The sequence below is a fragment of the Tenebrio molitor genome, chromosome 8 (genome assembly GCF_963966145.1).
Source record: "Tenebrio molitor chromosome 8, icTenMoli1.1, whole genome shotgun sequence".
In the NCBI taxonomy this organism is placed as follows: Eukaryota; Metazoa; Arthropoda; class Insecta; order Coleoptera; family Tenebrionidae; genus Tenebrio; species Tenebrio molitor.
In genome coordinates this window covers 1,044,802-1,058,590 of record NC_091053.1, presented here as the reverse complement: position 1 = coordinate 1,058,590, position 13,789 = coordinate 1,044,802, and the positions used below count along the sequence as shown (strand labels likewise).

The following is a 13,789-nucleotide window of genomic DNA, read 5'->3' as shown; positions in this document are numbered from 1 at the left end:
ATTTCGGTTTTTATCCGATGGACATTCATTACTCATTTAACCACCACGTCAGAAGGTATAACGAGTATCCGGTCTGGTCGACCATATTTGGTCCTGTGCATAATACTCACAATGGCTACCGTAATCAAACTAATAATACATTCTTAATCAAATCGATACAAATTATCTCGACGTGTGTTAACGGAAATTGAAGATTTTTAGCATTCCGGAATGCTCATGTTGTCTCGCCGAGAGGTGAGGGTGACACACAGATGTTTGAATGAACAAAACGGTCTTTAATGAAAGTTGAAAGTCACCGAAGAAAGCGTTAGAACGTTGATGAAGAAGAAAAGACCGTTGACGGTCGTACTTGTCAGTCATGGTGCAAAATTTTGTCACGTGGATTTTTGATCACCCAATAAAGATTCGCTTCTAGAAGTTGCTTTGGTTCTGTTGCAACAAAATCATTAAATCATTAGCGAGTACTGTGGCCAAGCGCCTAGCGCGCCACTTTACATTCGGAAGGTCCCGGGTTCTAACCCCGGTCAGGTGTGGGTTTTTTTCAGAAGTTTCCCCACACCATCACATCGTGATATGTCTCATATCACCGATAGGCGAATGCTGGGTCAGTATCTCCCTCTGCACCTTCCTTCCGCACCCATCCACACCGTACCCATCCCGAATCTGGCTGAAAAGGCTCTGGAAAGCCTCAGCCGGGGGAAATGAAAGATGTATCCTTTCCTTTCACTCTCTACTTCTTCTCAGATTCGGACACTACCATGGTACTACGTTTGTATCATCAGCAAATCCCAACGAAGATCGCAAGTTGGTCACATCGTTGTCCGCCGCATAAAATTTTCCATTTTTTATTCTCCCGTTTAGTGTTGCTATTTTTTCTGGTCATTAGTGTCGGCACCAAATTTGTTTTTAAACGTGCGAGTTCGATGCGTTAATGACGCTTTGACGTGTTTTAACTGGCAAATTATGCAAAAATGTTGCCTCGAAGGGGTACAGATGAAGAACAACCTTACCAGGATTGCTCTCGTTTTTTTTTCTTAATGCGGTGTGTATATTGGTCGGCCGTCAACAACAAAATTCCTAACGCACCTCGGTTACATTAGCGCCGGTGAAAAAAAGACGGTGGAAACGCCTTTCGGCGTCGTTACCGAGATTGTTTATTTTATAATCTCGGATAAAAACCACCAGGAATTCGAAATTAATACGTACAACGGCGACCTTGCCGTCTTCGGCATGCACGTTGGTTGGGGAAAAAAAGCTCGGATATTTGAAGCTCGACCTTCGTCGCCGGATTCCGGCAGGTTCACGGAAAAAAAAGTCGGCGCGAGGCGACGCACACCAGAGAGATGCATTATTTTATGCTAATTGCCACGTATCGTTATTAACGAGGGTGCCGCTGGAAGTGCCATGTATGGGTATAGTTGGTGCGATGTTTCAGCCGTGTTCACCATGTAAGAAGTGTCCGCATGCAAATTTCGACATACAACGTATGCGATTATTTACGATTACAAGACGTCCGAGCCGTGTAATACCGTCCACGAGACCGCGGACGAGCTTTCCGCGCTTATGACTCCGTCGATGAGTTATGGAGGCAGTACCAGGATTCCGTGTGGCACAATAAATACACTGGATGGTTCTTTTTGTCGGGGAAATTGTCTCGAAACGCGAATATTTTACGGTCGCCGAGCGGGCGACGAGTTTATGTGAATGCCGTTCGGCTATCTGAATGCACCTGCAGCGTCGCACCGAGAAAATATCGTTCAAATCGTCCAGAAACATCGAAACCTATTGAAAACTAATTGTGTCCTCGAATGAGGACGTTTCTTTGATGATTAACTAAGGGGGAGTTGTTATCAATTCCTTAACAAACCCCTATCGAAATCCGTATGCTAACTTAATAGTGGAGATATAGGGGTGCGGTTGCAGCGAACATTCCAAAGTTTGGTAATTATCGGTGTGGCTTGTCTTGCAAGGTTGACCTCCACGGACGGTGTAATTTAATAGTGTGAGCTGGGCCGATAACTGTGCCCACCCTTGTACAGAAGCGACCCCGAACTAATTGCAATTAACTGATACCGTAACGGGTGCGTGTTCGGAAGGGGAGGAAATGTGATTTTGTATTTTTTAAAGCGCACTTGAGGGCGCACATCAGGTCATGACGAGGGGGAGAGATACATCGCGGGGACTCCAGGAACAGCGAAGAGTTTGAGTGGTTGGGTTTCGTTCTAATTAGGTTTTTGTGTTGGCAAAGTGAAGTTGCGAGTGTTTCGATGGGGGCGGGGGAGGTTTTGGTTTTGTTTAAATTTTAAGGGCGTGGAAAAATGCGAAGAGGATTTTATTGTTATCCGGCAATTGACCGAGTTGGATTTTCAGTCGGTTTTTGCCATAACAAAAGGTTTAAATTAGATTCAGGGTGTTCTTCGAAGGTTGTTAGTTGCTTTTGTCCGGTTCCGCTTAAAAATGATTGTGGCAAAGCGTAAAAAGTGCACTTTTTTCCCTCAAATAGATTAAGAAGTTGTCAGAATCCATACGTCGCCGGTCTTTCAGTCGGAGTCACGTTCTCGCGTACACCGTCTCCGGAGCGCTTTTTTTTTCGTCCGGGGCTTGCAAAACGAATTCCATCCAGCAGCTACTTGGTATAGTTTTATGAACCGAACAATTTGTCTTTTATGAAGTTGTCTGCCAGGAAAAGCAATGAGCGAGGTTTCATAAAATGTCCATCCGTTAGGCTATTGAAGTTTTATTTATAGGTAGCGGCGGCCATTGAAAAATGTAATGACGTGTATTTGCTGTAAGACACGCACGCATGACTCCATTTGATTTGCCTTTTTTGGGTGCACCAGGCGAATTCCTCGTCATAAACAATCCATTTCTCAACAACAACAAACGTCAAAGACGGACTCGCGAATTTAGACATCTCACCGGTTTTTTTCCTTTTCGGTAGATTTCGTCAAAACATCACGCGACGTTTCGGTTTCGCCAACAATAACACGAGCTGATTGAATTTCTGAAGAGAAGATAACAAAACATCCGTTCTGAATTAGATGATGTTACGGTCTTTGTGAGTTTCGCGATCGGAAAGAAGCCTGACAAAAATCCAAAGACGTGGCACACTCATTAGCCATTAGTCACGTCCCGTAAAAAATCTAAAATCCTATCTTTTATTAACGGTGTTGTTGGGATCGTCCCGCACCAACCCATCATCACACAATCGTGTTGTCCTCTCTTTGTGCACATAATCCGTTAGGTTGTCGTTGTTGCGATTGTAATTAAATTGCGACGGCGACAACTATATTTATTGCAGGTGCGTCTTCAAAGTTAATTTCCGTCAGAAAGAGAGTTTTTCACGAATTCCTAAACAGATTACCGGGCAATTTGGAAAGTTCGTCCCGCTGGAGGGTCGTAAAGTCCGACCCGGAGGAATTCCACCGTTGCCCCCACCACCTGCCACCGATCGAACATAACCATAAATAAGAATTAAAGTATCGTTTGCGGAATTATAAGATTCGTTCGATAATTGCGCAGCGATATGGAGGCACCGGTCCGGAAACCGGAGGATGCAGAAACAAAACCAAAGCGATTTAACAGATGATCGAGTCTCGGGAGTAAAAATCCAACTGGAGCAGCCAATTGGCAGCGTTACCCCTGCTAAGTGCACAAATAAGTTACGGCCGCCATTAAAACAGTATATTCTCGCCATCCGTAAATTTTTAAGTGCTAAAAGCCACTCTGTCAATTTGTCACTTACCTGCAGTTGAACTCTGTCTCGCCGAGACACATCTCGAGGCATTCCTGTCTGGTGGTGGCGGTCTGCTTGCTCCTGGTGTACCCCTGGAGTCTGTAGTTCTGCACCCTGTCGATGCACCAGGCCCGTTCGCAAGGTTTCACCCCGAGGCAGTTCTTTTGGGCGTAGATCGTGAAGACGGGGAACTGCGACTTGGTCAGGGCTCCTGGAAGAGCAATAAATTCAGCATAAACTGGCGGATCGCTAATAGCAACCGATTGCCGGTCATAAAATTACAAGATATTCTAATCGGCGAGACTTTGTTGCCGATCGGGGGACAGTAGCCGATCTTTCAACCGGTTAATTGGTATTATCGTTGTTACTGGAGATTGTACCGGAGCAAGTGAATAAATTAAACGAAGTGCTACTGCGATAAGTGGTACCAGTGAAGAGATTGTGATGCTGTTAATGATGAAAAGAATGCCAATTTATCTATCTTCTCTTTTTGTACTGTTAGTTACGAGAACAAATTGGACTGAGACGGACGAGCCGATCCATCCTATTTTCATGTTAAAGTTAATAACTTCTACTTTCAGTCATGCTTCGTTTCGCAGACGGCAATAAAACACCCCGAGTTGCACCGGAATCATACACCGAGTACTGTGGCCAAGCGCCTAGCGCGACACTTTACATTCGGGAGGTCCGGGGTTCTAACCCCGGTCAGGTGTGGGTTTTTTTTCAGAGGTTTCCCCACACCATCGCATTGTGGTATGTCTAATATCACAGATAAGGCGAATGCTGGGTCAGTATCAAGCTCTCAGTACCTATCACCTTCCTTTCGCACCCATCCTCACCGTACCCATCCCACATGTTCGGGGGGGGGGAATGAAAAATGTATCCTTTCCTTTTTTTTACCGGAATCACAACGAACCCGGTGCTGATCTATCAGTGTTTGGTGAAAAATTGCCAAAAGACAATTGCGAAATTGTCGAGGTCAGGATCCATCCGCACATTTTTGCAGCGGAAGCAGCAGAACGTGACGATAAATCCACACTTTATCGACTAAACCAACCTTCGGTGTTAAAGGTCGGATTTTATGTGTACAAATGTGGTTAATCCCCGAGGTTACTGTCTTGTTAATTACTCATGATAAATAGTCCTTTTGTTTGAGAGTTGTTCCTTTTCTCACGCCGCCGGTTTTTCGTCTCCTCTTGGCGAGATCAACAGGTGAGAATGGGATGTGTTTTTTTGGTTCGGTCGAGAAGACGAGAGTTGAAGAAAAGGTCGTGTTTCACGCTCGTTTAGCTCCGGTTTCGCGCGGCGTCCCTCAGGGCACCGAGACCGATCCACTTTCCCTTCGGATTTCTCGCGATCATCCTTAATGGGAATCGCGGGCGATTCGAGTGTTAAAGCCGTTTGCGTGCCTTACATCGGCGTGGAAAGTAAAAACGCGGAAATGCAACGGCGTCAAGTTGCAGGCAATCACGGCCTCGAAAGCCGTATAATTTAGGTAAAACACAAGTAGTAGGTTCGGAGCAAATCGGTCCGCGGAGCTTAGATCATTCCAATTCTACCCTACAACACGTAGTGCATCTGGCCGTAATGATGCACGGTTTACATTGAGATTGTAATGCACGAGGCATCGTTTCCACGTTATTTACCATCTCGAAAAATACCACGCCAGATCCGGAATATGCAAGTGTATCACGTTCACGGATCTCCGGACTGCTTTGTGTTCGGTCAGGTAGACGGCATAGCGAAAATGACGGGCTCTGGAAGGAACTAACACCAGAAACGACTGTGGGGGAGGTCTCGGGAGTGATTCGGAAGATTTCCGAAAAGGAGCAAACAGAAGAGAGCTTCCTTTCGGACGGGATGCGAGGAACATTTCTGGAGGGAATTATTAGGCGGCGGCACGTAGAGAGGAGCCGTTATTATCGATGCCGTTTCTCGAGATTAAAATTCGAACTTTTGAACAAAATAAATAAAACATCCTGGAAAGGAATTTATTGGAAGGCGGACGGGAGCGTGTGTTGCCTTTTGAGTCGGGACGCGTGAAAAATCAGCACGGTGTGCACAAGAAATTCCGAAAACGAAGCAAATATGTTTGCTCTATCTGATGATGGAACGCCATCCATCCGAGCCGACTCAATCAGGAGTTATTTACACATCCAGCAAAAACAATACTCAATATTTGCGATACAAAGTGGCAAATTTTCAGAACAAATAATAAGATAACGTGGAAGCGTAACGTTTTCGACGTGTGTTAGATCGGAGCTTGCGTGTGCTGGAGCGCCCTTTGAACGAGCGCTTTGAAAGGCCGTTGAAAATTTCTACCCTGTTAATAATTAACTCGGTGGCTGAGATGAAAGCTCTACTCGGAAAATTCGCAAACAGACCGATGCTTGCTTTCAAATAAAGCGCCAGATTTTGTCTTTATAAATATACATTTTGTGCATATTTATAAAACGTGAACGAAGTTAACCTCGTACCTGAATTAATGCGGCAACAGAAATAAACCACTCCGACATGGAAAACTCTTCACTCTTCAGGAAAACGATTTGTTATTAAATCCAGGGTGAGTTTCACCTCTCCAGGTGCTTGCTTCGATATATTTTTTTGTTGCGAGCACCATGACGAGGCCAACGCGGAAACAATCCGGCAAATTGGGTCTGAGTCCATCATCCTACTAATTTTCCGCCGTTGCGTTGTACTAACAGCATCAGTGGCAACCGATCCGTTATACACATCTACTTAACCGCATTTCTAATTTATTTTCCAATCAAATCGTCCTTACATAACATAGCGAACGGTAGTAGATGTTATCGCGGCGCGTCGAAAAAGCGAAATCGACTCTAATTAGAATCCAACTGGTCCGGCCGAGATCCGGTAGCTTTTCCTCTCGAGTTGGTACTCGAGCAGCAATTCATTAAACAAACATACGGTGGCCCGTCGAGTTTATACCGGATGAATGCCCCTGGGCGGGCCTAATATCGACATCATAACATGCAGATTGGGACACATACCCACACATCCCTGACGAGGCTTTAATTTGCAGGTTTCCATCAAACGCTCGCCCGTGGCTGCGCCGTAATTAAACTATTCCCTGTCAATTATAGAAACACACAACGTTCATCACAATATGCAAAACAACGGTCGCCAGGCGAAAAAATTCAAACGAAAGTGAACATTCTGACAGAGCAACGTGGCATGTCTGATCAAAGCAAATTTTCTCATTTCGATTTTAATTGTTCGAGGTCGACTCTTTGCGCCAGTTCTTGCTGTTTGGTTCTTGTTATAGAATCTTCAGATCTACCAGTTTTTGTCAAGTCATTCGACAGGAATGTTGTTGCTAGATTACAAATTTATTTGCACAAGAATATTCCAAAACAAGCGTAGCACGGATCGGGTCGGCTCTTCTCGTTCGTTCTCGGAAGGAAGTATCTCCGAGAAAAGAGTGTGTGCTTAAGAAGTGAAAACTTCTATGACGCCCATTATTGATTTTAAGTAATATGAAAACACACTGAACAATGAAAATTTGGAAGTGACAAGTGACTGTTTCTTGCTATTATTCTCTTCAATTCCCGAGATTTTAGCGTGTTGCGAACGATCTTCTTAGCGTGTTGCGAACGATTTTAGCGTGTCGCATTAAACTAATTCACTGCCCGGGAATAAAATGTATGTGGTGCGCCTAAAGAAGTTTTCACTTGAAAAAAAAAACCTTTCGGTGGCAAGTTACAAAAGACAATTTAGAGCGATTCACGAATAAGAGAAGATTGATCACTATTGGTGAAACCTGGGTCCAATACTGCACTCCGGAAAGAAATGAAGCATTGAAGCAGTGGAGAGAACAGATTCATGTGTCGAAATGCTTTGCCGTCTGTTTGTTTTTAGTAGTGGTTGATTATCTGCCAACACGTTTGAACATAATCGAGAGTGAGAGTAAGAGGAAGGTCTTCTTTAATCATGATCATACATCTGGACTTGCTGTAGTAAAACTTCCTTTACGGCGGCTCTGAAGAGTTGCCGCAGTAGGCACCATGTTTTTATATGGTTCATCCGGATTATTTGCTCTTCTCAAAATGAAGAAAACTGGAAAGAAATTTTCAAAAAATGGGGAAGTTGTAGTTACTGATGAATCGTTTGCCAACTTATTTGAAGAGAAAATAGATGGATTGTAGCATTGTTGGAGAAACTAAGTAAAACTAGTTTTGAAATAGAATGAAGTAGCAACAGTACTTAGACCGGGAAATTTCCCAATATACTCCAGGAAATGTGACAAAAGCAAAGTTTAGCAATGTTGAAATACCGAACATTTACTCTAGTTCGTAAATACGACTGGATCCTCATGATTTTTTTACAACCAACAGGTCACACATAATGCACACCTTTATGAAAATCAAGCTTGTCTCTTTTTTACACTTTGCATCGTAAATCTCTCTTCTGTTTCGTCTTCACGCTGAATCACCCACAATACTTCTATGTATCTATTCTGTTGCCGGAATGATAAGTTGCATCTGACGTCGTTGCATTTTTTATATCATCGATCAGTTTATCTATTTGTTTTGGTTGGGCAACGCTCCCTCAGAAACCGTAGAAATCTGGAAAGTTAAGCCTTCCGAGATGTGATCTGCGACAATGCCTTCCCATTTGCACGAACGATGACATAAAGTCGGTCTAAGAACTGACGCACGATTGGTGGTTCACATACCGTTTGGCATTTCTGGTGTTGGATGAAACGATTTTAAGCAGCCGACGTTTCGTCAATCGATGCATGAGAGCCAAGGGGGCGTCACTAAATCGATTTCGGTTAAAATCAATTCATTCATAATAAATAGCTTCGTCTGGCTGATCGCTCCGATGGGTCTTTTAACGGGATTTAACATGTTGGCTTTGGAAGTGTTCGAATGCACGATTTTCGTCGTCTGTTGACTTTTTCTATTCGGATCAAATCGGCCATGTAAACAGAATGACATTTTTAAATGACCGGCTGAATTAAAAACGTATCATTCGAAAATAATTGGTCGGAGCGGTTCGCCAAAGAACAAGATTAAATGGAGTTATGATAAAATGGTCGTGTGAGGTAACAGGTCTTCCGCGGTGTTTGTTTTTGTGTCGGGGGGGCCCTTGGAACACATCTAATCCGTGCGGTTCAAACAACGGCAACCATATAATTTACAGTTTACTTTTACAAATTTCCTCTTTGTTTTCTCTTGCTGAAGCTCGAATAATTACAGGTCTCGGCGATCATTTCCAGATTCGAATCCTAACTGAAATAAATTGCGGTTATTGCGTACACACTGAAGAAAAAAAATCCAGTTCATAATGCAATAAATTCCCAAGTAATAAGCACTGGTCACAAATAATAGTTTCCACATTATTTTAACAAGTCTCACACGGATCACGTACCTTCGCGAACGACTTTTAAAACATTTAAATAATTACGGCAATTACTGGTTGTGCGCAAAAACTAAACCGCGATAGAACGTTGATAAATCCGTGCGGTCGAGTGCTCCGGCCCCCGGATCCGAAAATAAATTCAGCACATTTGACGGAAATCTTATTGGATTTTGTGTGTGCGTCGCTAAAAAGTCCGCTCCTGTGCAATGAACGTAACTAAACCGAACACGTACGGAGCTCCGCTCACGTTTTAGATACTGTTGTAGAATTTCTTGGATTTGTTTGACAACAAAATCACTGAACGGTACGAGAATGGTTTACTTCTGCATCGGGCTGGATTTTTTCCCCGGAGCCGAGGATGGTGCTCGCGGTATGTTTCCTGATAATCGGAGCACGTCCGGGTGCAATTCTTCAAGGCGGATCGGCTAAACTGTTTTCTGTGATTGCTTGCGTCGCCGATCATAACAATAAAAGGATTAGCGACCGTCACCGGAAAATCGTAAAACAAGAACTGCCACCTGGTACAGTTACCTGGGTTTTGCTTGGTCGTCGATCACGAGTCAAATTGCAAAAGATCCAAGATGATGATGGCACGGGTGGGAACGATTCACTCGAAGGAAGGCACCACGAGCGGAATTGGTTGCGAGAGATACAAGATTGACGTCCTCGTTTTGTGTTATTTCATTAGAAAAAGCCTCAAGTGTTATCAACTTCAAGTCGAGATTCCAAGTGTTGTAGGTGGCCTGGCAATAACCCAGGCCAGTTTAATGAGGCCAGAAAAAGCCCTTCCAGCCATGAGATTTTTTCTCTTGTACGAACTTCTGTCGGACATGACAGCTGCTGAAGCGGAATCGTGATGTAACAGAGGTCGTGTGATGAAACAAAGCCTCATTCGAAAACTGCATGACTCGCGAGGAATCGATATAATTAACGGCCAGGGCAAGAAGTCATTTTTCGATTTGTGGCGGAACTGGAACGAGTCATTACTTTGGTACGTCCGGAGGAATGGTGAACCGTCACGACGACCGATGGTAATAGGTCACTGTGTCTGAACCGCATCATCTCTGAAAACCGTCAAGAGCAAAGAATTCGACATCGTAATTTACGAGACGTTGGCATCCCGTCATTACCACGGTACTGATTAAGTTCGCAGATGACGTATGTACCAGATTTGAACCACGCTCGGATGGCTAAATGGGAACGGCTCTAGGAAAATCTGTTGTTTGTTGAGACATTGATGAAGGTGCGACGGAATTGTTGTTATTACACACTTGACCGGGGCATAATTTTTGGATTTATGGATTCGCGGAACGCCCCAGCGATCGCGGATTCCCATCGACTAATTTGCTATTTCTGTCCACACTGTTAACTGTAGATCGTCGCCGGATTGACAATATGAAATAGCACACACGTCCCGCTCCTTTTTCTGCAAAAGCACCGAGAAAACTTATTCGTCTACGTCTTCGTCGTCTAGACCGCGCTTTTTTACCGCAACGATCGTTGTCATGCAAGATGCTATCTTCCGATTACGCATGTTAGCGTATTCCAGCGTGGGAACAAATCGATTGACATTCAGTGTTTGTCTGTTGGACGCCGATACGTTTCCAGCAGGAGTCATGCGCGTCGAACACGCAAACCTTCTTGATTAGGGACCACTCGACGAATAATGTCTCCGTCTTCGACCGAAGAAGGGAAAAATCGCTGGATCCGTGACTTCACGTGCGAAAGACTTATCACCTGTCTGTCAAGACGGAAATAAAAGATGTACACTTAACTATATCGAAAATTTAATTGCCGATTGCAACGCGACGAGATGCAATTTACTGCAAATTGCTGCAATTAATAATTATCCCCCGTTAAAATTACACAACAGCCGATGATCTCTGTCTGCGGAGGGAGGGAAGACACTTAATTACGGACGGACATGAACGGGACTGGATAGTTCGAGGGTCCGTGGCGAGGGATCACGACCTCCCTCAACTTGCTTCCTAGACCGCGGAACAAACGCAAACCGTGGTTTCGAACCTCGCTCCAGTCTTGACGAAACAAAATCATGGAGTACTAGAGTACCGCCATCTTGTACGACAAGTTTCCTGATTTATTAGAAACTTCACAGTTTCTAGATAGAAGGTAAAAGTACCAGTTCAGTACTGAAGATTGACAGAAGACAAAACGTAGTCCAATAACATCTATACATATCATCATCATAGAAGTTTTTGACGAAGAAGTTAAAAGAAGCCGTCGAAGAGTAGGTACTACTTTGGGGGATTATCAAAAAATTTTTTTTTGGAGAAATGAGAGTTGGTTTTGGAGCTTTTTTACATCTATACATATCATCATCATAGGAGTTTTTGACGTCCACCATAGAAGGCAAAAGTACTAATTCAAGGTAGTACTGAAGAGTGACAGATTGACACCTATACATATCATCATCATAGAAGTTTTTGACGAAGAAGTTAAAAGAAGCTGTCCAAGAGTAGATACTTTGGAGGAATATCAAAACATTTTTTTTTTTTTGAGAGAAATGAGAGTTGGTTTTGGAGCTTTTTTGCGTTGATAAAGTCGGTTACTAATTATCTTTTCCTTTTCCTTTTGAGCGGGTTGAAACCGAACCCCCGCAGCCAACCGCAGCCACCCGGGTGTGTAAGCGTTGGTAGATCGCCGAAGGAGCTTTCGCTTTCGCGACTTACCTGGCAAGACATCAGCGTTGGAACTGAAGAGGATGCACAGTCCGGTCTCGTAGTTGACCGACTGGCACGAGTCGTTCCCTTGACACGTTTCCAGACAGTCGGTGAGCATCAGGGTGCCAGGAATGGAGTCGAGTACGTTTCCGGGGGCGGAAAACACGTATCCGGTGATCAATTCGAAACCGATCAGTTCCGGATCGCAGTCGTCCAAGGGACTTGGTGGGGGTGCGGGGAGCTTGTCGGGAGCTTCGACGACTTCGACGTCGACGTCTTCGCCGCGCGTGTACGCCGCCACCACCATCATGGTGAACAACACCCTCTTGGTCCAGCTCATTTCGTATGAAAGAATCTGCAAGAAAGAAGGACACGATGAAATTTCAAGTGGGATCGTGCACGGGCGAGAATGTGGTTCGCCGCTTCCGTAGGTGTCGAGATAAACGATCGGAGTTGGTCGTGCGATCAGGGTACGATCCGGCCCAGAATACAGATCCGTGTAATCTGGTCTAAGAAGGATGCAATTTTAAAGAGACGTAATGACGGTTATTACTCGACTTTCACATTAAAAACTTGTTTTGCGATTGTTTGAAACGTGCAACAAAAGTCGGTGGAAACGAGCCTCTGAAAAATTAAGTGGGACGTAGTCCAATCTGTATCCCGCGGTACGACGTGCGTGTTACTTTAATTAGTACTGAATAACGTTACATTCCCGAAGAGGATGCGGAATAATAATTGAAACGTACCTGTAGGAACAATTGCCATCAAATTACTCGGAACAATAATTAGGCACGTTGTATAATTTACATCGCAACCTGTTCGAACTGTAACGCTGTAGGTAAGTCGTACCAGACCATTGGAACGGTGGAAATGAAAATGATTTCCACAAATCTGAACACCATGGTCGGTGGGTCCACCCACGCAATTGATTTATTTTTGCGCGGTCGCTGGGAAGTTTACGGTCGTGTTTGCAGTTCCCTTACATATCTGTTAATTATTTGCAGCTGTCATGGTTGGACTTTATGTGCCCACAGCGTAATGTACGCACTGGTACCATTATCAACTACTTTAAATATTCACCGCGGAAGATGACATAAACACTCACCAACGGTTTCTCTTGTTTACGACCTCGCCTCTGAAGAGGAGTTGAAATTTACGTCGTCCTTGAGGCACTATCGCTAATTGATGAATTTGCACGGAACAGATGCTCGTGCTACTGTTTCACTTTTGCCTTCGATCGCCGAAGAGATCGACGATCGTCGGTTAATTGGAGAGCGACCAGGCCACCGTCTAATTTAATTAAAGCGCCAATCAAAAAATTATTCGCACCAGAAGGCGGCAATTCCGACTTGGAATGCAGAAATTAAATGGAGCGGGGGTGGAGGTCGACTCACGTATTTCAATTTACATTCGGTAAAAAACGGCGTTTATTATAATTAAATGATAACATAATAAAGGTTAATTTGAACCGGAGCGGCACGCAATTATCCGGACGTTGGGTGTGTTATTACTGGACGATGGAATCCCGCCCCCGTGTTGGGCGGACAAAAAGTGCCGGTCCCTCGAGTGGGACCGGACGAAACAGAAGTCGATTAATTATGACCATCTAGATCGAGCATTTGTTGATCGAGACACCAGCTTTGCTCTCCGGAACGCGGCCGGTTCTCGCTCGTGGTGCCCGGAAAGCGAGAGTGCCGCTCCGGACACTTCCGGGGTGATCTCGCGTGCGAAATTTTTCGATAAGACGCCGCACGCCGTCCGCCTCTTATCGATGGACGCTGTTAAATCGAAGGGGCGAGTCTAGGACGATTTGTTACCGATTTAATTGGCACGACAGGTCGAACATGACTTACAACTGCACGCCTCCGTGATCAGACAACTATTGGAATAAATTATAATGGCACGTTCGGACGGTCAAACAGATAAACTATCGAAATGGAAGGATCGAATTGGACGAAAAATATCGAATCTATGGGTGTTTTGCCTC

General features: G+C 44.4%; 2 protein-coding genes across 5 annotated transcripts in view; one reads left to right on the top strand and one right to left on the bottom strand.

Moving 5' to 3' along the window:
* Positions 1 to 13,789, top strand: part of Atg16 (Autophagy-related 16) — a 196,769-nt gene that overhangs the window by 33,081 nt on the left and 149,899 nt on the right. The gene's annotated exons all lie outside the window — the stretch shown is intronic.
* neo (neyo) overlaps positions 1 to 13,789 on the bottom strand; it is a 49,677-nt gene that overhangs the window by 12,627 nt on the left and 23,261 nt on the right. For both annotated transcript variants that reach the window (XM_069055793.1, XM_069055792.1), the window contains 2 exons: positions 11,812 to 12,157; positions 3,746 to 3,947 (listed from right to left, as the gene is read on the bottom strand). In XM_069055793.1, coding sequence (XP_068911894.1) covers positions 3,746 to 3,947; positions 11,812 to 12,142 — 533 coding nt within the window. In that variant the 5' untranslated portion in view covers positions 12,143 to 12,157. The remainder of the gene's footprint in view (positions 1 to 3,745; positions 3,948 to 11,811; positions 12,158 to 13,789) is intronic.